This window comes from Stegodyphus dumicola, chromosome 4, assembly GCF_044657685.1.
Source record: "Stegodyphus dumicola isolate Sdum_Otavi_A_Nest chromosome 4, ASM4465768v1".
NCBI lineage: Eukaryota > Metazoa > Arthropoda > Arachnida > Araneae > Eresidae > Stegodyphus > Stegodyphus dumicola.
Window position 1 is genome coordinate 252,708,947 of NC_140771.1, and position 26,831 is coordinate 252,735,777.

General features: G+C 33.4%; 1 protein-coding gene and 1 long non-coding RNA gene across 4 annotated transcripts in view; one reads left to right on the forward strand and one right to left on the reverse strand.

Annotated features, from left to right (window-relative positions):
- LOC118197652 (uncharacterized) overlaps nt 1–26,831 on the forward strand; it is a 388,162-nt gene that overhangs the window by 328,901 nt on the left and 32,430 nt on the right. For all 3 annotated transcript variants that reach the window (XM_085816220.1, XM_085816221.1, XM_085816222.1), the window contains 3 exons: nt 5,298–5,327; nt 13,914–13,952; nt 24,340–24,477. In XM_085816220.1, coding sequence (XP_085672346.1) covers nt 5,298–5,327; nt 13,914–13,952; nt 24,340–24,477 — 207 coding nt within the window. The remainder of the gene's footprint in view (nt 1–5,297; nt 5,328–13,913; nt 13,953–24,339; nt 24,478–26,831) is intronic.
- The window catches only part of LOC118197650 (uncharacterized), a 79,801-nt gene continuing 78,137 nt past the window's right edge, over nt 25,168–26,831 (reverse strand). The window contains exon 5 of the long non-coding RNA XR_004759635.2: nt 25,168–25,752. This is a non-coding gene — a long non-coding RNA (uncharacterized LOC118197650). The remainder of the gene's footprint in view (nt 25,753–26,831) is intronic.

Below are 26,831 nucleotides of genomic sequence, written 5' to 3' on the forward strand. Positions count from 1 at the left end.
TGTGAAAAAATGAATCAAGTAAGCTTAACAACAAAAGAGATAATTAATATATAGCAAATTCAATAAACACTGAGGAGCTAAAAGTTTTAGAGGTAATTTTTTAAAAACTACTCCTGCAATTTTTCTAAAACTTCGCATTTTGACATAATTTTAGTCGTAGAATCGAAATATGGAAAACAATCGGCATATCTTTTCAGAAAACTCCTATTTTGTGTCGGAATACCTATATTAGATCAATGCTATATATAAATCTAATATATGTCCTAAGTCGACGTTTCGAGACAAGAAATGCAAGTTCAATTGCGTTATCCGCCCAACAAAGGCGGATATAGAAGAGTGCCTTTTTTGCCTTTAAGTGGCATCAAGTTATGTCTATACCAAATTCCATTAAAATTAAAAATAAAACTTTCCGTACCAAATTTCACCCTTCAACTCGGAAGGCAAGTGACCCAAATGATAAAATTATCTTAATTTTTCACTACCAGATTATTTCTTTCTGACATAAAATGTGTTTCAATAATTTTCAATAATTCTAAGATAGCAGAAATTCTTTGTTAAACATTACATGGCAGGAATTTTTGACACCATGATTTACGTGAACAGAAAACGTTGACAATAACTGAATTTGTGCAGTTTGAAGAGAATTTGCACGTTATTATATTAATCATATCGCTTTGTCTTAACCATCTGTAAAGAATACATAAGTCTGGATAAAATTAATGGATGAATACTTGTGTAGCACTCAGAATCTTATTCCTGTGGATAACAGTGATACTGATCATATCATTGTTACTGATAAAAATAACAGTAACGTATACTCAAAATTTTGTATCACAAGACCATTGTTTAGTCTAGCTCCCCCTCCAAAAAAATCATTGTTTTATAACATACTCTTAGCCTGGAAAAAGTATGAAATTCGAAATCTGAAGTACGATTTAAATTGAAAATATATTGATTTCGCAATAAAGTAAAATTTAAATATTTGTAAGTTGCAGAAAGGAAAACTAACATACTTATGCAACAATAAAAGGCTGTAACAAGCAATTCGAAATTCAGAATGTAATTACATTTTAATGGGAACTCTTTACCTAGCAACAAACTGTCTGGTTCTTTCAGAGGGATCTTGAATTTAAAAGAGATTTCTTCCTGAGCTAAGTACCTTGTAAGGATCCTAAGGTTTACTAACGTTTATTTTATTTTAAAACTGTACTGTCACTTCTTATTTTCTACTTCCGGCCAGAATTAAATGCTTCAACTTGTTTATGCAAATAGTCTTGCTAACGCCCAAGTATTTAAGTTGTGGCTTTTTGCCAAGAGTTAAAGGACAGAGAAGGAGATTTAGGAAGCAAGCCGCTTGCCACTGCAGTTTTTACGAGTTTTCACACAGTTGCTGGTTGCCTTTAAGGTCAGAGGTTTAGCTCTCTTGATATTTGAAAACGTATTGTAGTTTTGGGCCCACCAGCGGCCGAGCGGTAAAATCGCTGAACACTGGTAGTTCGGTCCGAGGTTCGAATCCCGCGAACGGGCTGGCTGCATGGGCGTTTTCGTGGTTTTCCCCATGTGTAACGTGTATACGAGCCAGTTTCCCTTAAAAAGTCCTCCACGAAGGCATCCCTCCCCATAGGCAGATAGCCCTAGTGTGCTTTGCCATAATTAAATACACCAACACCGTATGGTAGTTTCAGCAGCTCGGCGTACTACATACGTACCCTTTTAAATAAAGGCCAATCTTAGAGCTAGGCATTTGTATACTAATTCTTAGTTAGCTTTTAGTTAGAGTTTTAGTTAATAGTTTTATATTTCTTACGTTCCGGCAAGTGGTTGGTCTCTGTATTTCGAAGTTCGGGAGTATCTGTAAAGTATAGAAAATAAAGGGTTTCGTATACCCTTCCTGCTTGTGTCGTCTATTCCACACATTTTTGAACATAGCTTGAATAAGCTCCCTGTTCTATTCAGCACACATCATGTTTCCAAAGCAAATTAAGAGAAACACAAGTCCTGACAACCTGATGCTATTACTCACCTGGGGGCTTTAAATCCGACATTCAAGCAGCAGCAATACTGAGTCTGAAACTTGATACGGAATTCCACAAGGGCTTGCTGATAGCTCAGAACATGAATTCTCGTTAAATTGTGGATGTCTTACATTCTTAATTCTTATTTACGTAGCTCAGTATAAAAAATAAATGATATTACAAAGAGAGAAAGTTTTTTTTCCTTTCCACAGTAGGCCTAACTGGGTTAGAAAATAAAAAGTAAATTAATTTCCTTTTTTTTTTTTTTTTTTTTTTTCAGTCGAAGCATTTCACAATTCAGGAATAGTTTCTCTTAAGTTTTTCCTTAATTGTACAACTTTGGAAGTTCATATTTAAATTTTTCATCTGTTAAATACTTTTTATTAAATCGATATTTAAGGTTAAGAATTACATAAACTGCGAAAATGGGAAGAAGCTGTTCTAACTTTCTCTGAAGAAAATAATGAAGTTTAAAAGTTAAACATTTTTAGCCATTATTACATTTTAATGACGCAGAGTTAGTATTATCGATAAAAGCTGAAAATGTTTGCATTTTAAATGGCGTAATTCTTTTGCTTTTTGTTTAAAAATTATTTGATGAATAATTTTACATCATGCGGAGAAGGCATGGCTGTAACTGTCCCTCCCTTCACAGGAAGCAATGGTGGCCCACCTACTAGGTGCCTCCATAATAAAGTGGCCACCACTTCTGGCGTTAGTAGTACTTAAGCCGAAGTCAGCTGACAGCTTACCATTGGTGGGGAATACTATCATGGTGATTTTAATACCATGATACATATCATGATAATTTTACGTACCAAAATATTGTTCAAGAACGTGCAATTTAAATTCGGGGAATATACGATAAAGGACTCGCCCGTAGAAATAAAAATATAAATTTATTTTATTTACATTTTGAACGAGTTCCTAATATTCCGCTTGTACTTGAATATATTTCTTCTGCTTATATTACATTAAAACTACTTAAATTCCTATTCTTAAAGGTTTGGTCATAATTGAAATTTTTTATGATATATAATAGGGTAGATTTCATTAACACAAATTAAACTTCGTGCAATGGTGCACAAGGTTTAATTTCTGGTTCTATTAAAATAGCGATATCACAAAATATTTCAAAAGAGCATATCTTTAGAATTTCAGATACACAGTCTCGAGCGCTAGAGTTAAAAATATTTTTTCCCGTACAGTGTTGCCACTGCTCGCTTTGAAATCTTTGAGTTTCTTAATCAAAAACTCGTTAAAGCTTTATAAAATACGAAACAGATAATAAAAAAATTCCAAATTTGGGCTTTCGGATGCCTATATTTGAGTGGAAGACTACGATATTCAGAAGTTGATATCTCTTGGTACGGTTCTTTTTTCACAGTGCCAGAAACGCACATACATTCATACAGATTCTTCACTATTTAATTTCTTTAAGTGTAATTCAGGGCTATAATATTTGGGGGCAACAATTCGAAAAGTGAAACGCAGTTCTTGTAGTGAATGACGCAAAATTCCAAAAGGAAATTAATAGCCTTTCTGGGGAAACAGCCCATTTTGGCTAAATATAAAAAAATTAAGAAAACGTTTGTCTTATCTCAACATTCAAGTTTTATTTTAGTGTTTTAAATAATTTTAACTTGATAAGTTCTGACGGGCCTTTTGGTTTAAGAATTAATCATCTACATATTAAACATACAGAACATAAAAAAGGAAATCTAATATTTAAAATGATCTGTTGAAATCTAACACCTGAAATCGTAGAAAAATTCTGTGGTATTGTATCATCTCAAAATAACGTTATGTAGAGACCTTACATATATACCGGGTGATCAAAAAGTCAGTATAAATTTGAAAAATTAATAAATCACGGAATAATGTAGATAGAAAGGTAAAAATTGACACACATACTTAGAATGACATGGGGTTTTATTAGAAAAGCAATAATCCGATCAAAAAAGCAATAATTAGCATAACAAATGAAGACAAAGCAAAGATGATGTTCTTTACAGGAAATGCTCAATATGTTCACCATCATTCCTCAACAATAGCTGTAGTCGAGGAATAATGTTGTGAACAGCACTGTAAAGCATGTCCGGAGTTATGGTGAGGCATTGGCGTCGGATGTTGTCTTTCAGCATCCCTAGAGATGTCGGTCGATCACGATACACTTGCGACTTCAGGTAACCCCAAAGCCAATGATCGCACGGACTGAGGTCTGGGGACCTGGGAGGCCAAGCATGACGAAAGTGGCGGCTGAGCACACGATCATCACCAAACGACGCGCGCAAGAGATCTTCCACGCGTCTAGCAATATGGGGTGGAGCGCCATCCTGCATAAAAATCGTACGTTCCAGCAGGTGTTTATCAGCCAGGCTGGGGACGATGCGATTCTGTAACATATCGGCGTACCTCTCACCCGTCACGGTAGCAGTTACAAAACCAGAATCACGCATTTCCTCGAAGAAAAAAGGCCCGATAACATTTTTTTGGTTCTAATAAAACCCCATGTCATTCTAAGTATGTGTGTCAATTTTTACCTCTCTATCTACATTATTCCGTGATTTATTAAGTTTTCAAATTTATACTGACTTTTTGATCACCCGGTATATTATAAGAAAATACTTAATTGTTCAAGACGCAGCTGTGCATTTATTTTATTCTATCCCAAGCAAACGAGGTGTGAAAAAATACTTCCTCAGCTGGCAATATTTTCTTCTCCCCCCTACAAACTATGAAATCCATGAGTTCAACATAATAAGCATTTCGAAGAGGTTACTTTAAAAGTATTTAATAACGTAAGTTTAATTACCTTCTTCTACTGGCATTCAAGTTAAAATGGCTCGTATTCAAGTAAGGCCATATAAATACCAACGCAGTCATCATGTTCCTGGAATTCGATCCAGCATCAAATTGATGAAATTAATTTTATATTACTAAAATTTTTACTATGCATTAGTTGATAAATATGCTTGTATGAAAAGAAACATTAATTTATTTTGCATAACTGTAGGTAATTGGAAGCGTATCTTGATATTCTAAATACATTTCGAAGTGACTAAACTTCAAATAACATCCTAATGAAAAGTAAATCCAAACAGGGTTTTAATGCGGATTACAGAACAAAGAATATGAATTGAATTTGTTTTTAGATTAACTGAACTATTAGCAAGAAATAATAATTTTTATTACAACTTGATGCTTATATTTATAACATTTTTGACACACGTGGAAATTTTTGCTGAGTGTATTTCATAATGTTAAATTCTTTTCACGCAGCCAAACGAGAGGACAAACCAAAGACTCCAGGTGAGAAAACTGTTTTTTTTTCTAAGAAATTTTGATGAAATTTCTTGCCTAAATCACGAATGTAAAAACGTAAATTATTTTACCACTAAATTCAAAATTATATATATCAGATATGATGTACCAATTATGAACTAATTAACTGTTTATCCTTCACATTAATGAAATAAAATATATGTTACAGTCCAGGAAATAAACTAAGGAGACATTATTATTTGCACACACCATTTATTATTTGCGAGCTAATAAATATGTATATAATATATACCAGATAGACCTTTCGTCTAATTACCAGTTCGCTTTACATTTTCTTTTTCAATTAATAATATATATATATATATATATATATATATATATATATATATGTATGTATGTATATATATAAGAAAAAATTGAAAAAATTGAATTTAAATAAATTTAATTTAAATAAATTAATTAAATTTAAATAAATTAATTAAATACAAATTTAATTAAATAATTCTTTGCGCCATTGCTAAAAGGAATGAAATTTAAATTTAAACAAATTAAATTTAACAAACACGTAAAAAAGCAAATTTAAAGCCAAAAAGATTTAAAAAAATGTGTAAACATATAAAAGACTTAAAAGATTTAATTTTAGAACTAATCTACAATATCATTTAAATTCAGAAGCATAAGCAAATCAAGTACAAAACCAATCCATGAAAATAAATTCACAAATTTAGCAAATTAAATTAATCCAAACATTTTTTTTAAAAAATGCATAAGTGAATGACTGTTGAGCAGGCAGGAGACAGACTTATCAATGGGAAGTTGCCTCCAAACCTAAATCGGAAATTGACATAATCGAAAGTTCAAGTTTACTTTTATAAAATTGCTCTTACAGTCTGCAAAAAATAATAAGCTGCATCCAATTCGAAGATTAAGGAATAACGCAAGCATCAACATTAACTGAAATAGATAATTGTATAATTTTAGCTTATACCTTCCGTTATACGTTAAACGCGCACGCGTAAACGCCTATGCGCATGTGTCAACGCGGCGCATGCGCAGAAAGTTTTTAGCTTTGAGATCCGGATTATAGATCATTCCGGATTATGGGTGTCCGAATTAACGACTTTTGACTGTAATACAAAAATGAGTGTCGCACTACCCAATTTATACGTATTTGTAGTATGAAACACAATTTATCCTCTTTGGCCGCAATCACTCCTATCATAAGTATGTATAGATATGTCTTTGATGTAATTCTCCGTAATACAAGTTGGTTATAATTAAAGTTCCACTTTGAAATGGTCATAATAGAAAAACTACTAGACCAAATGTTATTAAACTCCGTGATCGTGTAAAGCAGTTCACGAGAATTTATTTTCCGAGGAAAAAAGTTCACCATCGGGGGGAATGGCGCTGAATGCAATATTGTTAAACGGAATAAGACATGAAGACATCGGTTTAAAATGTGTTTAATCGTTTCTGAAATGTGTTACAAAGCATGTTCAATGTGGCGTGCAGGATTTCCGAAAGCAAGTTAAATCGTATTACTGCAGTCTTACCAGCCGCTCTTAGCATATCAGGAGGAATGTTACAGACATGTCGGTGTACCGCATCTTTCAATTCCACCAAATTGTTTGGATTATCACCATAAACACTGCTTTCGAGATAACGCCATAGCCAAACGTCACAGAGGGGTTGAGGTCTGGTGATAAGCGGCCAAGAAGTGGGAAAGTGTCGGCCTATAATCCGTCCAGCTGTCGACTGCTCTTCAAAGTAAAATGGTCCAATGATGAAACTAGTTGTCATACTACACCAAACGGTGACTTTTGGAGAATGCAATGGAACTGAGTAGATAACATGAGGGATTTGTTTGGCACAAATCTTGCAGTTATGGATGTTGACATCGCCATTTGAGTAAACATGGGCCTCATCTGTCCATAAAAATGTTCCATGACCAATGTTTGTCCACTTTAATCTGTGCAAGGAATTCCAAAGCGAGAGGTTTAGGTCAATGTTTCTTCACACGTTGAGCGCCAAGCGCATTTCTTAGGTAATCCCGTTCAGGCCACGCGCGCCGTTTAAAAGCGCTGGTATTGTAGGGCCAGCGATTCTTATCGCAGTAGAAGATAGTTTACGTTTGGGACGTGATTCCTATAGGCATTCATTCAACACGTTACGCGCTAAGTCTGTTTTGTAAATAGTTACATTCTATGCAAAGATATTACGAAGCAGAAAATTAGCATTACTGAAGTGCGGAAAGAATTAGCGCTATCCCTTACAAGTTGTGAAAAAGAAGATATTCCATCGAACAGAAATGCAAGAATATCTAAAAAACGACAACACAAACTCCAAAGAAAACCGGGAAAAGCCTCTGGAGTACGGAAATATTGTAAATTATGTTATAATAAAAATGCAACTGAAGCTGGTAGAATAATGGCTAGAAAAAAGACTGAGACAGTTGTCACATTTTGTAGTAGCTATAATGGAGAACCCTTTTTATGCCTACCGTGTTTCAATGAAATTCTTTAGTCCTGTAATGAATCAAAATTAAGTCAATTTTAAATAATTTTTCTGTAATTCCATAAAACAGTGTAAATTGTATAGTTATATATCATGTTACACGCTGTCATTCAGCGGTGGTCGATGCGGCCTAAACGGACAGTCTAGTGTCAGCCACAGATGCCTGACGCGGCCTAAACGGAAAGTCTATAATGTCAGCCACAGATGGCCGACGCTGCCTAAACGGAAAGTCTAATGTCAGCCACAGATGGCTGACGCTGCCTAAACGGAAAGTTTAATGTCAGCCACAGATGGCTGACGCGGCCTAAACGGAAAGTCTAATGTCAGCCACAGATGGCTGACGCGGCCTAAACGGAAAGTCTAATGTCAGCCACAGATGGCTGACGCGGCCTAAACGGAAAGTCTAGTGTCAGCCACACATGGCTGACATGGCGCTCAACGTGTTAAGGGTATATAACATGTAAAACCTGTGTAAAAAAAGGTTAAGTTAGATTTCGACCTTTATTTCGTTTAGCAATGTTGCATACAGCGTCATTCCCCCTCTCAGGTGGTGAGCTTTTGAACTTTTTTTTTTTTTTTTCTTTTGCGGGAAATAAATTCCCATGACCTCCTTTACACGATTACCAAGTTTGATAACTAGTAGTTTTCCTTTTAAGACCATTTCAAAGTGGAACTTTAATCATAACCACCTTGTTTATAGGTAAGAAACTTGGAATATAAGTGTTCAATCTGCTGTTATGAATGTATTCATATAACGTATATAATTTTAAAATTACTGTCTAATTTCCTTCTTTACATGTAACGCAGTGTAAAACATTTTATATCGCCTTTAACTGCACATTAATCATATTGTTGCGTGCGTACGGGTTCGTTACGAAATGAATGCACAAGTCTGATGAAAAATAAACATAAATTTATTATTATTACAACAGAAATGCTTAAATTTTCTCAAATTATCATGCAGTTTGACAAAATCTCACAGTAGTTATCTTTTAACTACTCAAATGTCCAATAGAACGTTATTCAAAACAGCTAAAGAAAGCTAATCCGCGAATTCGCTACAGTCAACAAGAGCAGTTTTCTAAATAACAACAAACTAAGTAATTACTACTACAAACTGAGAGGTTTTCCTCCTTTTATAAGATTTTTAAATCGCGTGCGAGAAGTTTTTGGTACTTTCTCGAAATCAAAAAGACATATTTATTTAATGTTAAATGCACGTGCTCTTGTATTTTTAATTTTCCGGCTTAGGTCTCTTCTTTTAATATTCGTCACGCGCTGCACTGCGCGGGAAATGAAACTATTTAATTTATAATTGAACTAACATTAGCTTTTTAAATACCAAATTGGTAACACTGCCCCCTTCCCAAGAACTGCACGTCCCGGGCAGTACAATCCCTGGACAGGAAGCTAAACTTACAACTGTGGCATAAATGCATTAATAAGCATTACATTACAATAATAAACAACATGAACAATAAATGCAACAAATAAAACAAATCAAATGCTATCAAATACAAATAAAATACTAAATGCAAATCAAATACTAAATACAAATCAAATCAAATACACATTTAAAAACAAAAAGGACCATGGTCTTATACTATTAACAATTATTTACATTACGTACTATGGCCATAGTAATGAGCTAACCTGTCGTAATGAACGACTTTAGGTTTAGAGTTCGAAGACTGACGAATCCGAACCACGACGTCATTCAGCCTGTTAGGACGGCGGATGTGTGCGGGCCATCCTAAGGTGACTGTAATTTCGGGCAAAGTCCTTTCCGTCGAGTCGGATTCCAAAACCACACCTTGTCTCCTTCGTGGAATAGATGTTCAGTAGCTCTTGTGTCGTATCGTGTCTTCATCTTCTCCGTCGCCAAGTTGATTCGCTCTCGTGCAAAGTTGTGCATCACTTCAAACCGGGCCTGGAGATCTTGAATATATTCCTCAGACGATGAAGGAGCATCCGGAGGGCGGCCAAACAATAGATCACAAGGCAGACGAAGGTCACGACCGAAGAGCATCTGTGATGAAGAATAGCCGGTAGTCTCGTGGACGTACTTCTTCACGACATATCGCCGAACGCAGAACTCGCTGCAGAATTAATTATTTATGAGAAATAATTATCCGGACAAAAGTGTTGTCGCAGTAGATGAATCTTGGGCATATTTAAATAACTGCAATATAAAGAGATCCATTTATTATCATCAAAACGGGAAGAACATGGTTCAAAGAATCTACTAAACGTTTTCAAAGGGATTTTTGATTGTTGCTAGTTTTTCGCGTAATGGCAAATCAAAAACGAAAAAAAAAAAGGCTAAGATCAACTCCACATACCATCAGGATCATATTTTGTACCCAATTTCAAACATGAAATACCTTCTCTTTAGTCACAGTGTCATCCATCAATGGAACTGCATCAAGACAAAGGAAGCAGCCACACGTCAATATCCACTGTTAGTTTCCTGGAAAAAAAATGGAACAATATTTAGAAGGTATATAAGTAAAGCCCATACCCTTCATTTATATACATAATAAATCTCCTGAAAGTATGGAAGTTTTGAGGTTTTGGACTTTTAAAAAGCGGATTATCGAACTTTGACCTACAACACTTCTTGGACTTTGGAAAGTTGTTCAAGAGTAATGTGATAAAACTCCTCTTTCGATACTACAAAAGGCTTAATTGTCTTAGAAATTACCGAACAGGAGATAGTGAAGAATAAGGGTTGTCAAAAAGAACACAAAAAAATTTAGAAAAAATATTTCTGTAAGTACAATGAAAGTCATCTGTTGCACATATTTTGCAGAAATTTGACTTTCGGGTTGTTTATTCTCCCATCAATAAAATTCTGAGTTCCATACTTAAGGACCCCATTCCGGATATGAATTCCTGGGATATTTATAGGATTCCTTGCCATTGTGGTTTAATTTACATTGGCCAAACTAAGAGAGCCTTAAAATTTCGCGTCAAGGAACATGAGGCATATGTTAGAAAAAAGGAAACACAGAAGTCTTCTGTTGCGCAACATTGTTGGTCCGAAAATCACACTTTCAATTTTTCTGCTGCCAAAATTATTCAAAAAACATCTTCCATTGGAGAACTGGATTTTCTAGAGGCATTTCACATTCATAAAAATCTTTCTGTTCTAGTTAACGATCCTAATTCCAATCCAAATTTGCCTTCGGCCTTTAAAGAAATTATGTTTTAGTTCTGGTTTCACCAACAGATGGCGCCACTTGCTTATTCTTGTCCATGCTTTCTAATCTAATCATTTTTTCCTATCTTGTTCATTTGCGGTTTTGCAGCTGAGGACGGTGATTCGGTAAAACCATCGAAACTAGTCCTGTGGAAATTTTGTAAATATAACGCTGATTTTTGTTGTTTGTCTTCTGAATTGATACTTAGATATTTACAAAAATTTATACTTCGCTTGCACTATTAAATTTGAATTCCTTTTCGAATTAATGAGTCCACATTTTTTTGCTTGGTATGAATTATTCTGTTTTATAATATGCCCTCTATTGTCTTAAAATTTAATCAATTTTCTTTATAAAATTTTATGTATCATTCTCGACTAAGTGTCGCATCTTTTTAGTGTTAAAGGGTCAACAACATTATAAAGATAAAATTGCCTTTAGCTTTTATTTTACAATGATGGCATAGTATTTCAAACAATTTCATATAGAGTTTTACAAATTTTTATCAAAACTCGCATTTTTTGTTTGAGCCAGGTTTATTTCAAATGACGGTAAGATAGTTGTTCAACATTGGTTATTGCTCGTGGTAATAGCTCCAAAGTCCTAAGAAATAACTTTTCTTTGATATATGTCACTATCATAAAATGTTTAGCATTTATGATGGTAATCGCTTCAAAAAAAGGAACATTTTGACGTTATTCCGAAACATGAGTGACATGGTTTCATAAAAACTAAATATAATGGTATAAGTTTTGGCAAATCACGAGTGCATTATTCTAGCAGAAGTACATTTTTCTCAGCGATCCCCTTTTATCAGCAGTTTACAGCAAAAATACAGACTTATTCATACTGAATTATCCAATTCTAAATATTTTGCTTATTGCGTACTTCGCCCTTAGGCACTACACGGAAAAGGAGGGATGCCCCTTGGAGGTCTTTTTAAGGGAAACTGTCTCGTATCCATGTTCTACATGGGGAAAACCACGAACCCGTTCGCCGGAACTCGATCCTCGGACCGAACTACCAGTGTTCAGCGGCTTTTACCGCTCGACCGCTGGTGGACCATTTCGAATAGTTTTATCAAGGCAGAAGTGATCTGGCAACCACGATGAGAGAAAACGACAACGTGGCTAGCTAGCTGCCATTATTGTGCTTGATTGCGTGCTGGGAGGCGCACGTATGCGCTGGCAAGAGTGTCCATCCAAACAGAAATAAAGCTACAGTCCATTAAATCCTAATGTTTGTGTTTCATGAGTACTTTTATTCTCGATCAAGTTTGATTCTTGAAATTTACAGTGTAGAAAATATCCATGGGGAAAATAAAGAAAACTGTTTAGTTCTCATTTGCAAGAGTTCTGATTGAATTTCTCTTAAGTTAAACGGTCAAAATCAAGTGGACAATCAAATTCTTACTCTACCTTCTTCACGATATCTTCTCTCTAGTAATTATTGTTCTCATGACTATAATATGTGGTTATAAATATCACGTAAACAAGACGGCAAAAGCATAGCATATTCGATGCATCTCCACGGGAAAATGTTGCATAACATAAGATCTGCATCCAGTAACTGGAGTCATACTCGACACGTATTTGAGCTGTCCAGAAATCGAGTCCCGGCTAGAGGACTGAATATTTTTCACGTCTTCTGTTTCATAAAAACCTAATGACTCTAATCTAATGACTGACTAAAAAGTGGTAGAGAATAATTCATCAGTATCAGCATTTGGTGATAGGTTTCGCTAATCCGTGATCGCCTTTTAAAAGGGGGAATATGTAAGGTATTTTCTCCCTCCTTTCCGCATGTCTTTATGGCGTAATTGGAAGCATACTCAACGCGTATACGCGTAAGTATGTTGAGGAGTCTCGGGGAGGATGTTGCACATCTTACCGGATCCAATTTATCCAATTAGATCCAATTTACTAATTGGGTTGTAGAATCATTAGCTTCAAAATAACCTAATGATTCTACAACCCAATTAGTAAATTGGATCTAAGCTGTAAACATAAATTTATAGATGGTATAAATATTAATGCATGTTTTCTGAAATGGATTATGGAATCATGAGCACGAAAACATAACCAGAAGAATAATTTTGAATTTCACTAAGATTCAAATATTGTTGTTACGACTTTCAATGCTTTATGCTATTGTCTCCAAATACCAGACCACCTTTTCAGTATGAAATAGGATAAGCGCTGAGTTGAAACCAATTTACGATGCATTTCGAGTAAATATTTAAATAATGGACAGTTATGCGTTTGTTTTTAAGGTGATTGTTTTGAAAGCTGAATCACCGTGATTGTTTTGAAAGCTGAATCACCAATACCAGGACGTTTTGAAAACTGTCCTATGCTCAGAACAAGATGCGATGAATAATTGTAAAAGCATATTACGATTCACGCATATTTTACCTACGATCAAAAATACAAATGCATTCGTTGCAAAATTCACCATTAAAGTTGAAAAGTATCTACAAAGCAAAACCACTTTTGTGGCAATTAGTCAAATAAAACGTGCTATCTGAAAAGAAGAAAAATGAAATCTGAAGGTAACATTCATGAATGCTTCCTTCTTCAAATAATATTTCCCTCCCTTTTTTTGGCTGAGCTTAAGAAGATTAAAATAATCATTACATTAAAAGAAACCACATACTGGGAGTTTTCTACATCGAAATTAAGGAATGTTTTGGGGTTAAAAAGCCGAAGAAAGTAATTTAATGTATTATGTATCATAAACCGTTTCTTAAAAAAATAGAAATTTATAATTGATAACAATAATCAAATTAATTTACTGCTTTCAAAATTAAAAAAAAAAGTATTCTGAATATTTTCTATCTTTATTTGTTTCTGAATAAATTAAAATATGTTTGGCCTTTTTATCATTTTTTTAGAACCTCCAGTTTTCAAGAAACAAAAGCCGCCAGCGTATGGTAAGTACCTTTACACTTCTTTTCCTGCACATGGTAAACAATTAAACAATGTTAATAGGATTATCTCCAAATTTGAATAGATAAAAAGCAGATAAAAGCCTTTCAAAAGCACCGCTAGAAATAGAATAAGAAGAAGTGAACAATTTGTTTTGATTCGATGTAAACATCGCCCCGGAAATATTCTCATTCAATTTTATTTTAAATTCTGTAAAAATTAAATGAGAAACAAGGATAACAAAACAGGCTGCTTATGAATAGTTTATGCTTAAAACGAAAAAGATAGTACTTGATAGTACTCGATAGATTTATAATCTGAAAAGATAAAACTAATTATATGGCTCCATAAAAAAAGGGGTGAACACTTGCGAAAGAATGGTATGGGTGTATGATAAACAGCATTGAATAATTATGTACTAACAAGACGCATTATTCCATTTGTTTATCACTTTCAAGCGGCTTTCATATTGAAAACATATCTGGTGTCTTCCTTGTACGGCTTTTTAAATTATAAAAAAGTTTTTCTGCACTTCATTTAAACTTTTATTTCCACGAATTTCATTGAGTGTATTTCTTATTCCATCACTTCAGCCTCAGAATTGGTCACACTAGAGTGACACATAACTATCTTCTCCAAGCTGAAAATGAGCCTGTGCGTTTTAATTGTAATGTTTGTTTATCTGTTCGTCATATTTTAATTGAGTGTCCATGTTTTAATAGTCTTCGCCAGAAATATTTTAATAGCTGTGACTTACCTCTCGACCGTTTAATCGGAAGAGAGGTCAATTGTAATTTATTTTATTATTTAAAAGAGACTGGCTTTTATTACCTAATGTAATTTGTTTTGAAGATTGTGTCTTGAATTTTAATGCGTGCTTTTAACTTGTTTTTATATGACTTCATCCTCTGGATTTGGTACATTTGTCTACTTGTTTTTATTTATTGTATTTTAATTTCGTCAATTGTAATCAACCCATCTCGCGCTATAATCATCTTTGGTTTTGCGCCATAATCTCTCACTCACTCACTCCATCAATTCAGTTCTCAATTCGTGGCGAGGCAGAAATACATAAAAACTAAGAACTTCTTCAATAAAAATTGAAAAATACACAAAAACATAAAACACCAACTATAGTCAAAAGCAGTTTAAAAGAAAATTTACAATTAAAATTACAGTTTCTAAGCAAAAACAAGCAATTCGGCCAGAGGGCAAGATTTTTCGATGCACAAAACTAAGTTTCCTTCTGGTCCCACTGTGGAAACCACTCCGAGAGGAAAAACTTAAAACACCAAATACTGTTAAAAACAGATTTAAAAAGAAAAAAAAAATTGCAAATTAAAATTAGAGTTTTTACGTAAAAACAAGCAATTCGGTCAACGGGCAAGAAGACCAAATTTTCGGTATACAAAGTTCAAAGTTAACTTTTGGTCTCATTGTCCAAAAAGACAGTCACGTTGGTGTACCAAATGATTTAATTCATTATTCTAATAACAGTTTCGAATGTAAACAAATGGCAGCCTGGTAGGGCCTAGCGCGACTTGAACTTTTAACTGTTGATAATTCTACAACTATTGCATGCAACTATTGCAACTATTGCATTAACTAGAGGCATTAACCCCTTAGCCGGAACATCAGAACAGCATAATCCAATCACTTTATAAAGTATTTTCTCCTTCCTTTCAGCATGCCTTCGTGGTGTAACTGTAAGCACGTTCGGCGGGTATTCGAGAGATCGAGGTTTGAGTCCCGGCTCCCGGCGAGGGTAACTGCTCATTTTCCAAGTCTCTTAAAACGAACTAATGTCTCTAAAACTTTTAATGCCAAACATCACACTTTACGAACATATAAGAACGGACATTCTGAATCTACCTTGCCGGTTAATAGTGTAGGAATATCGTGAGGCCGATTGCAATGAAAAGGGGAGGTGCACAAGTACATGTTATAGCAGTCCCATATAAAAACTTTCAGCGTTCTGAGGCTATTTGAGTTGTGAAAGATACAAGCCTACTTTCGTACAGACATCACGAAAGAATGTAATCTAAATCCATTTTACACCCCGTTTTGGGAAAGAGCCCTTTATTCTGTCCATACGTACAGATCTCACACAAAAACATCATTCAGATGGATTCAAAAGCCGTCAAAATGGATATATTCGTTGATATGATACCCGAAATCTTTCGCGATAACAATACTTGCTTTACTTTGTACAAGGAAGTAAAAACCCCTGATTGTATGTAAAACAGTTTACAGTCTTATAATTCCTTGAAATGTTTTATTTCATTCCAAGGAATTACAAGATGCATTATTTTAATGAGAAACTATCATATCGTTCTGTGTAATATTAAAATTCTATTCAAATTAATGCTAGTGATAAATTTCATATTAGCTCTCACAAATTAAACTGAAATTGTTATGAATTGAAAGAAAATAAATCATCATTGAGTTCAAAAATTGTTTCGAACTGCAAGATAATTTATTTAGTTGAACAAATAAATTGCCTTCATATATTTCTCAGCTTCGAATCTAATAAAATGTAAATTATTTGACTTGAGCATTGTTAGTTGCAGAACAATTTGCATTACAGTATTACATAATTATGAAAATATTTCATAAAAAGGATATTTAAATGCCATTTTACATCAACAGTACAATTCTAAGGTGGCACTTAAATGAAATACTCCTTCTTTGCATATATGAAGTACAAAAAATTCTTTAATGTGCGCTACCATTACTTATCGCTAGATTTGACTAGATGTACTAGCAATAGAATTAGGATATTAAACATATTTGAAAAGTGTAAAAGCTAAGTTTGCAGTATTTCATTTTAAATTATTAAGTAATTCCGTTATTTTCCACTAGCATTTTGAAATGGAAAATTTAGCATTTAAAAGAGTAAAAATAAAAGAAACATTTAAAACACAGATTCTTTACTATTTTTACTTCCTTATAAAGGAAGTAAAGGAAGAATTGTAATCTCAAAAAATTTCGACTATCATATTTCAATAAAAATATCCATTTAGTCTCTCTCGAATCCATTTAAACCACATTTTTGCTGACATCTGTACGTATGGACAAAATAAAAGACTCTTTTCCCAAAACGGATTGTTAAAATGGATTTAAAATGGCTTCAGATGAGATTTTTCCTTCTTTACATCTGTACGTACGCACTCGCAAAAACGAGTAGACTCAGAACGCTGCAATTTTGTATATGGGACTGTTATAACTGACTGTAACCAAAAGGGAGATATCTCCCTTTTCCTTTTATTCTTATATGTTGGTAAATTATGCATTTTTTTTTTTTTTTGCTGTAAAAGTGATCGAATTATGTTGCTCTAATGTTCCAGTTAAGAGTTAGATGCCTTTAGCTAATCTGCATGCAGTAGTTGTAGAATAATAAAAAAATTAAAAGTTGCTTAAGTGCTACTAAGCTTAACGAAGCTGCCATTTTCTAGCATTTGACACTCACTAGTAGAATAACGAGTTAAGTCGGTGCACAACTTCAGTGTCTTTTTGCCGAGTAGGACAAAAAGTGAAATTTCAGTTTTGTGTACCAGAAAACTGCCTTGCTGCCCGCTGGCGGAATTGCTTGTTTTGGCATAGAATCTCTGATTTTAATTGTAAAAATTGTTTTTTTTTAACTGTTTTAACTGTATGTGGTGTTTTATATTTTTTACAATTTTTAATGAAGATGTTTCGAAATTTCATGTATTTTTGTTGGTGTTGGTTTTGGTATGGTTTATTGGCTATCTGCTTAAGGGGAGGGATGCCGTCGTGGAGGACTTTCTAAGGGAAACTGGCTCGTATACACGCTACACATGGGGAAAACCACGAAATCGACCCTGCAGCCAGCCCGTTCGCGGGATTCGAACCTCGGACCGAACTACCAGTGTTCAGTGACTTTACCGCTGATGTACTTATATAATTTTATCTTGCCGTAAAGTGCAAACTGAATTGTTCGAATGAGAAATAGATCCTTAATGAAATGAAATGCAGCAAAAAGTGTGTATGGTGGAATGAAATGCAGTAAAAATGGTGTGCGCATCAGATTTTTTATTTTCATTAAGATTTGCACATATAAAATTAAAGGGATCCCAACTTCTTTTGCCGATAAACAAAATTTTTTTGCTATTTTATTAAGGATATTTCCTTATTTAACGAATATAAAAAAATATCTGCGCAGTTTGCTTTTGTTTGACAAATTAAAAGAATAATTAATGTTCAGATTTTAATACTGCTCATAATTATGCTAATATCCTAAAGCGTCTACTCGTTTGAAGAAAATGAAATTTTGTTAATAGCGTGGGCGACGTTTAAAAATATAATTTTGTCAAAAGCTTTACGTTGAGAAATAGAGTCTTATAGGTACTTAAAATTAAGTACTTTTATAAAGTTCAAACAAATGGTTTTACATTTTTAGCCATATGTGTTTGCTCAATTAATGAAGCTAAAGGCCCTGATTTTTAAGAAAATAGTTATTAAAATATGATTCAGTAACACGATTACGAGAGAACTTGAGGATCCGGCGAAGTAAAATCATTGCGAAATCGGATATTCGAAAATTTTACATTTTCTTGTAGTCCAAATAAGCATTTTAATTTGATTCAGGTAAGAGTATATTGCTTTTTTGTTTATCATTTTTACTTCCTTATACTATCTAAAGGAAGTATAGTAATCGCGAAACATTTTGGGTATTACATTGCTTAGAAAATATTCATTTATACCGCTCTCGAATCCATTTAGACGATTTTTTGTGACTTTTGTTTTCCCAAATTGAATGTAAAGTGGATTTAAAAAGCGTTCAAAAGGGGTTTTACTTTTCGTGACGTCTGTGCGTACGTATGAACGTAGTACTTAGGTATGTACCTCGCATAACTCAAACGCGATTAGCAGTTGAACGTTCAAATTTTGTCCATTGGTCTACTATAACATCTACAGTGGTGGCCAAAATTGTGGATACTTTTGGAAATTTTTGTGTTTCTGAATTTTGTATGCTTATAGAAAATGTTACGTTTCGCAAAATGCAAATTTGCATATATCATTTTAAAGGGAATTTATTACTGAATTCAATGCAAAACACAAAATTCAATTATTTGCAATACGAAAAAAGTTATATGTACTTTAATATAAATAAAAAAACAGTTATGAAGTGGTTTGTAATGTCTAGCTTTCCTGGCCAATCACTGTTCTTGTTCTGAGAACCAAATTCATTATTTTGCTTTGTTCTGCAGAAGGACCTGTTTCTTATACACTGCAATTACAAGTAGGAATTTTTGTAAAAATTTTTAATGCTTAGTTAAGAAGCAATGACATCAAATAAAAGAGTAGATTGGACACCTAGAAAGAATGTAATATTATTGTGTTACGAGAAAGTGGTCTTTTCTATGCTGAAATTGCAAGACAGATGGGTGGTTCAGTGACTACATCTGGAGTCCGAAAGTTTTGTTCACGATATCAGGAGACAAATTCAATAAAAAACAAAGAAGGAAAAGGCCGAAAAAGGTGCACCACATCTATTGATGACAGAAGAATAAAAATACTATGTCTCTGAGATAGAAAAATGTCATCAGCGGCCAACAGAAGTGATCTGAATGATGCTGGTGTTTCTGTCAGTTCAAGAACAATCAGGGGAAGATTAACAGATGTTGGATTGAGAGGTAGAATTCCACGAAACAAGCCTTATCTTAATTTTCCGTAACGAAAAAAAAAAAAAAAAAAAAAAAAAGACTACAGTGGGCAAAGGAACACATTAATTGGACAGATGATCAATGGTCACAAGTTATGTGGAGTGATGAAACTAAGATATCGTTATTCGGTAGTGATGGGAGAAAATATGTAAGACGTAGAATAGGAGAAGAGCTACATCCTGTCTGCATTCAAGCAACTGTGAAGAATCTAGTTAGTGTTATGATTCGGTCATGCATGTCAGCAGATGGTATTGGTTGCCTTCCTGTCATCGATGGGACATTGAATGCCAGAAAATACATTGACATTATTCTAGAACCAAACATTCTACCTTCCATCAGAGATCTCTTTTCCAACAATGCTTCGTTTATTTTTCAGCAGGATTCTGCCCCTTGCCACACGGCCAAAATATCGAAAGAAGGTTTCGTACAAAGAGCATTAAATTGTTGTCATGGCCAGGAAACAGTCCTGACCACAATCCTATCGAAACTTTGTGGCACCGTTTGAAAACTCTTGTCCGAATGAGGCGCCCATCAAATAAAAGGGAAATAATTGAGGCTATAATTGTTTCCTGGCATCATGTAATAACGAAAGAAGAGCTTAAAACTCTTGTCAGCTCAATGAAACGTCGATGTGAAGCTGTAATAAAAAATAAAGGGTACTCTACTATGTACTGATAACTCACTGGAATCATCACTATCTAGTGTATATCGATAACTATTATCGAACTTTTTTGTATTGCAAATAATGCAATTTTGTGTTTTAAATTGAATTCAGTAATAAATTCTCTTTAAAATGATATATACAAGTTTGCATTTTGTGAAACGTAACGTTTTCTATAAGCATACAAAGTTGAAAAACATAAAAATTTCCAAAAGTGTCCACAATTTTGGCCACCATTGTAGTTCCGCACATCCCTTTTTGATGCAATCGGCCGCACCAAACGTATGTATTTAAGTTTGAGTTCAAAAGGAATAGAAATTTTGATTATCTTATCTGAGGAAGATGTATATACCCACATTCTTAACCTGACTTAGTGAGCTCTTTTTTTTTTTTTTACCTTATATGTTGGTAAATATATACAGCCCTTTTTGGTTGCAATCGGCTGCACCAAAAGTATATAAATATATACACAGATCACTATCTAACCCAGCTCGGCGAGCTCAGGTTTTTAATACTTTTATGTAGGTAAATTCCGCATTTTTTGCTTCAAAAGTAATTGAATTATGTTGTTGTTATCTTCCGGTTAAGGCTTTTATGCCTTTAATTAATCTGCATGCCATAGTTGTAGAATTATAAAAAAATTAAAAGTTGTGAAAGTGGTCCCGAGCTTAACAAGACCGCCATTTGCTTACATTTGAAACTTTTAGTCGCACAGTGAAGTTGGCATGTTGATGCACCAATTTCAGTGTATTTTTGCACAATGGGACGAAAAGTTAACTTCTAATTATTTGTACCGAAAATTTTGTTTTCGTGCCCGCTGGAGGAATTTCTTTTGATTTATAAAATGTAATTTTAATTGTAAAAAATAATTAACAGGTTCAACTGTATTTGCTGTTTTAGGGTTTTCTGGATTTTACAATTTCTAATGAAAATAATTTTAGTTTTTACGTATTTTCGCCTTACCACGAAGTGAAAACTGAGCCGTCGAGTTACACAAGTAAAATATGGAGAAAAATTTCAAAGAAGTTTATTTACTGTTTTTAAATAACTGAAGCTGCCAAACAGGTACGATAGTGAAAGATAAGTTAAAGATTTCATATGATGTCGATTAGCAAGACTCTGAAAAATGACTGTTGCCAGTTGGCTGAGAAGTAAAGCTTCTTGTAATGGCAACATTTGCAAGCTACTGTAACTATGGTAGGTGGTATGTTGGTACTATGTTAACATAACGATCGTAACGGAGGAAAAATTGAAAATTATTAATGCTTATAATGCTAAAACACAAATATAAAAAAATCTGATATGTACACCACATGACTTCCTTGTATTGAAATATTAAATTATACGCATTTTTCTTGCATTTCATTTAAACTTATTGGATTGAATTAAATCTACTTCGCCGACAGCGCATAAACCACAATAGAATAAATGCATTGTTTTAAAATTCACTCTAGTATTTGTTTACCATAGCGACACTCTGGCGCTAGATTCACTTAACAGTATTAATAATTATATAATACTTAACTTATATAATAACTATATATAACGGAAATTAAGTTAACTGTTATATGATCCAATAATTATATAACAGTTAACGTATATACTTCGTTCATATTATAACTCATAATGCACAAAATTTATATCATTTAAAGAATAGAATTATCGAATCGTTGCCACATGTTCTATTCAAATACTATAATAAAGCTAGAACGACGTATAAAAGAAATTAAGCAAACAAAACAAAGAAGAAACAGTTTTTCACAAACGATTGAGTATTTCTCATTCAATTAATTCAGTTCTCACTTCGCGAGAAGGCAAATATACATAAAAACTCAAAATATCTATATTAAAAATTACGAAGTAATTCTCAAACACTTATTTCCTCGAAAAAATTCCAGAAAGAATTAAGCATGATTTAATCGGCAATAATAAATGAATGCGTTATCTTTGTTGTTGGGAAGCTAAGTTTCTCTAGATTGGCAACAAATCCACTAGTCTCCTGTTTCAAATGTGAACATCAATGGCCGCCATTAAAAACAGGCTTAGCGGCAATTAAACAACTTTAAACTTGCTGATAATTCTAAAAATATTGCACACAGATTTACTAAAGGCATAAAATCCTTAACCGGAGGATAAGAACAACATAATTCAATCATTTTTAAAGCAAAAAATATGCAATTTACAAACTTATAAGAGTAAAGAAACTGAGATCACTGAGCCGGGTAACAGAGTGAATATATATATATAAATATATATATATAAATATATTTATATACGTTTGGTGCGGCCGATTGCAACCAAAATACGAGGTGCACATCTACATGTTATAGCAGTCCTGTATACAAAATTTCAACGTTCTGAGGCTGTTCGTTTTTGAGTTATGCGAGATACGTACGTACGCACGTACGTACATACGCTCGTACAGACGCCACGAAAAATTCTCTTCAGAATTCATTTTAAAGCAGTTTTATAATTTTTTGGGAGGAAAAGAGTATCTTATTCTTTCCTTACGTACAGATATCACGCAAAAACATCGTTAAATTGCATTAAATGGATATTTTCGTTGAAATATGCTGCCTGAAACTTTTCGAGATTACAACACTTCCTTTTTACTTCGTGCAACGGAGTTAAAAGCAAACTTACTTTCAGTTAGCCTAAACAAGAGTACAAGTTTTTCGAATAAACTGTAGTTCAATCGCATGTGATAAAGGCAATTCCTATTTAGAATGCTTAAATATAATATTATTTATTGCATAATTACTAATAGGAACGTTTTTAACTCTGTTTAAGGAGCGTTTTTAACTCTGTTTATTGCATTAATTTATGTTCATATTTCCTAATTACATGTTTGCTTTTCATTACATTAATTAATGATTAATTTCACAATAGCAATTACTGTCCATTGCACTTTTTATTCTATTGATAACATTAAATTATGGACATTTTTAGCCTAAAGGGCGTTAGCCCAGAAGGGCTATTATTTTTCGTTTTGGCATTTTGCGTTGATTCACTATAAACAGCGTTTCAGTTTTCAAATGGTTGCCACCCAATATTATCGCCCTGTATTATATTGAAAGAAATTAAATAATGAAGAAACTGCATGAATGTATGTATGTCTCTCGCACTGTGAAAAAAAGACGGTACCTAGAGCCCTCCAATTTAGAATAACGTAATCCTCCACTCGAATATGGGCAGCTGGAAGCCAAAATTTGAAATTTGTTTTATTATCTATTTAATATTTTGTAAAATTTTAACGAATTTTTGATTAACAAACTCAAGATTTGAAAACGAGCAAAGGCAACACTGTACAAACCAAAAAAAATTAAAAAAAATTATATCCAACTGTGTATCGGAAATTCTAAAGATATGCTCTTTTAAATTATTTTGCAGTATTGCTCTTCAATTGAATTTTACGATTTAAATGCGAAGAACATGATATTTAATAAATAAATTTAACATACAAAACATTAAAAAAAAACGCCCCTAATGTAAAATCTGAAAACTTTCGGTTTTTTTTTTTTTTTTTTTTTTTTTTTTTTTCCCATTTTTGAAGGATTTTTTCATGTCGTAGCGAAGTATTTTGAAAGTCAAATTTATCTTGTTTTCAGTTTTCATTTTATGTCCTCGAATGCAGAATGTATCTTTACTGATACCGAAATTGAGGAATAAATTATTGAAATAAACTTAAAATTCATCTAAATACCTTAGAATTTATGAATCAACTTATATAAATAGGCGTGCGTTATAAAGTATTTCTCCCACTTCCCTAGCGTGCCTTCGTGGTGTAGTGGTTCTGCACACTGAGCCGGTATTTCAGAGGTCCGTGGTTTGATTCCCGGCGAAGGCGGTTGCATATTTTTCATCTTTTCTGCTTCCAATTAACCTAATGACTCTGCAACGTAAATGCCTTTTAAAATTGATATAACATCATATTTATATATCACTCTATTATATTTTATATAATCCTCATTCATTTTTATGCTTTAGATCGATATGTTCACTAACATGCATATGTGTAATTTCGTTACTGTTTAAAACTTACAGTGGGTCCTTTGGGAATTTGCAATGCAGCAGACTGCATGAGAGCTGCAAAGATCAAGTGCTTGGACTGCAGAAATGTTGCCTATTGCACCAAACGCTGTATGAGGCTGGATGCGAAAGATCACAGACGAGTTTGTTTCAGTAAGTGCTTAACGAATCTCTAACTAATCTTTAGCAATAGCTTAGATTGTAAGAGTGCAATCTAAACTCTTAGTAAATAATAAGTGGTATCTCAACTAGAATACTAAATTACTGTTTTTTTGATGTGAAACGACGTTATACAGGGTTAGCATAAATAATTCATTCGTTTTGAAAAAGCTATATTTTCAAAGGTACTTCACTTACACACATGAAAGATATATGAAAAGAACCACAAACTCACCAAGTTTATACACCCCTACAAATATCTCCCCTTGGTGACCCGAACAGGACCGGATTTAAGCTTTTTGAGATATAGAGCCCTTTATGAGGGGTATGAGTCAATTTTTTTATGTGGAACTATGGTACAATTTAGCTCCAGCTTGTGCAGCTTATATGTAAATCCAGCACTTTGAGATGAGAAAATACTAGATTCATTGTAATACTTATTAATCAATTATTCTCAGCTCGATAAAAGTATTGTACACTTGAATTCTCTTAATCCACAGGTTTTAGTAAATTATTAAAGTATTCGAGGCTAATTGTAGTTTGAGCCATTTTCTCGATCTGACGAGCGATAATGTGCCATGAACATTGATCCGAATATCAGTGTGTGATAAGTTTCGCGAAAGTAAAATGTAGGCGATTAAATAAACTTAAAAAAAAAAAAAAAAAGCAGTATGATACTTTTTATTCAAATGATAGCAGCATTTATATGGTCGTACAATTATAACTGCGAAACAAATGCAAAATAAAACGTAAACAAAAACATGCGTTCGTATGCACAGTTTCAAAGATTCCGCGTCACAACAGCAATGGAAGCTCATTGGTCTATTTTTTAATCTTCTCCTCCAGTGGCGATACTGATGTGCACTTGTGAATTATGCTTTCGGTTTTTGAAGCGAACCAGAGGTTATTTTATACTTTGCCTGTTTGTCATTTGGCATCCTATAGAATGCTTCAGGCAGTGTGTAAAGTATTTGATCGTTTCATACATTGCCGGCCAGTTTCCGGCATTCTATAAAATGCTGGACTCAGACTTTGCTGGTAACATATACATAAGCTTGCATATTTTATTAGTAAGTAGTTCTCTCCTTCCCTACTGCGTACTTTCACGGTGTAATTGAAAGTTCGTTCGAGTTCCTTCGACTATCAGGTGGAAGGTCTGAAGGTTAAAAGTGAATCCAGGCGAGGTTTTCGTTGTTTTTTCATGTTTTCTGCTTCTATAAGTGCATCCGCGAAAGTAAGTGGGATCCCTTTACTTTTACATCAGCAAACCTAAATGAAAACAAAAGAAAACTAATGTGTAAACCACATGACTTTCCTGCACAGCTTATTATACACATTTTTTTTTGTGGCAAAATCAAAACTTATTTATTGAATGAGAAATATATGTCTTATGAAATTCGAGTAAATAAGTTTAAACGAAATGGAGCAAAAAATTTACATAATTTAATAGGCCGTAAAGAAAGACATCGTATCAACATCAGATTTATTTTTATACTGATGCTGAGGATTTTGAATGAGGCAATGAAAGTTTAATAAAGAATATTAAAATTTAAATGTATTAAACATTCTTCATAAAAGTATTTTAAAATATTAAGCTTATTCTGATTAATGAATAGAAAGCAGTTCTCTTCAAATTCTTGTCATTCGTTTCAAGACTCAAGAGAATTCATTATTCAATCACGTAATGATATGTCGTTAACTCAATTCATTTGGAGATGTAATTCATATCCGAGAACCCTAATATATCCGTTTCGTAGAATAAATTTAATGAGTGTGCGTCGTGCTAATCGTTAATGACTACGAATGACTAAGAAACTTTTATACCCTTCTGTTCTTTCACTAGGTCTTTTGTTTAACTGCAGAACTAATAAGTTATTTTATTTGACGAAATCAGAATTTTTTGTAAGGTGTTCTTTGAAAAAAAAATTGTTTGTAATACTCGTAAGAGGACCCGACTCTCTGTTTTGTAAATTATTTTATGTTGCATTTCTTATACAAAATATTATAATTGGAATTAAAATATGTAACATAACTGGGATTACAAAATTTAACACAAAATTGTAATTATTAGATTATACACATTTTTTGCTGCATTTCGCTTAAACATATTTCCTTAAACTTATCGCTGTGTACAAATACAGTTCTCATTCAATCATTTCAGTTCTCCCTTCGCGGTAAGGCAAAAATACATAAAAGCTCAAAACATCTTCATTAAAAATTGTAAACTATAGAAAAACCTAAAACACCAAATACGGTTAAAAACAGCTAAAGAAAAACCATTTTTACCGTTAAATTAGATTTTTATGCTCAAAAACAAGCAATTTGGTCAGCGGGCAAGAAAATTAAAT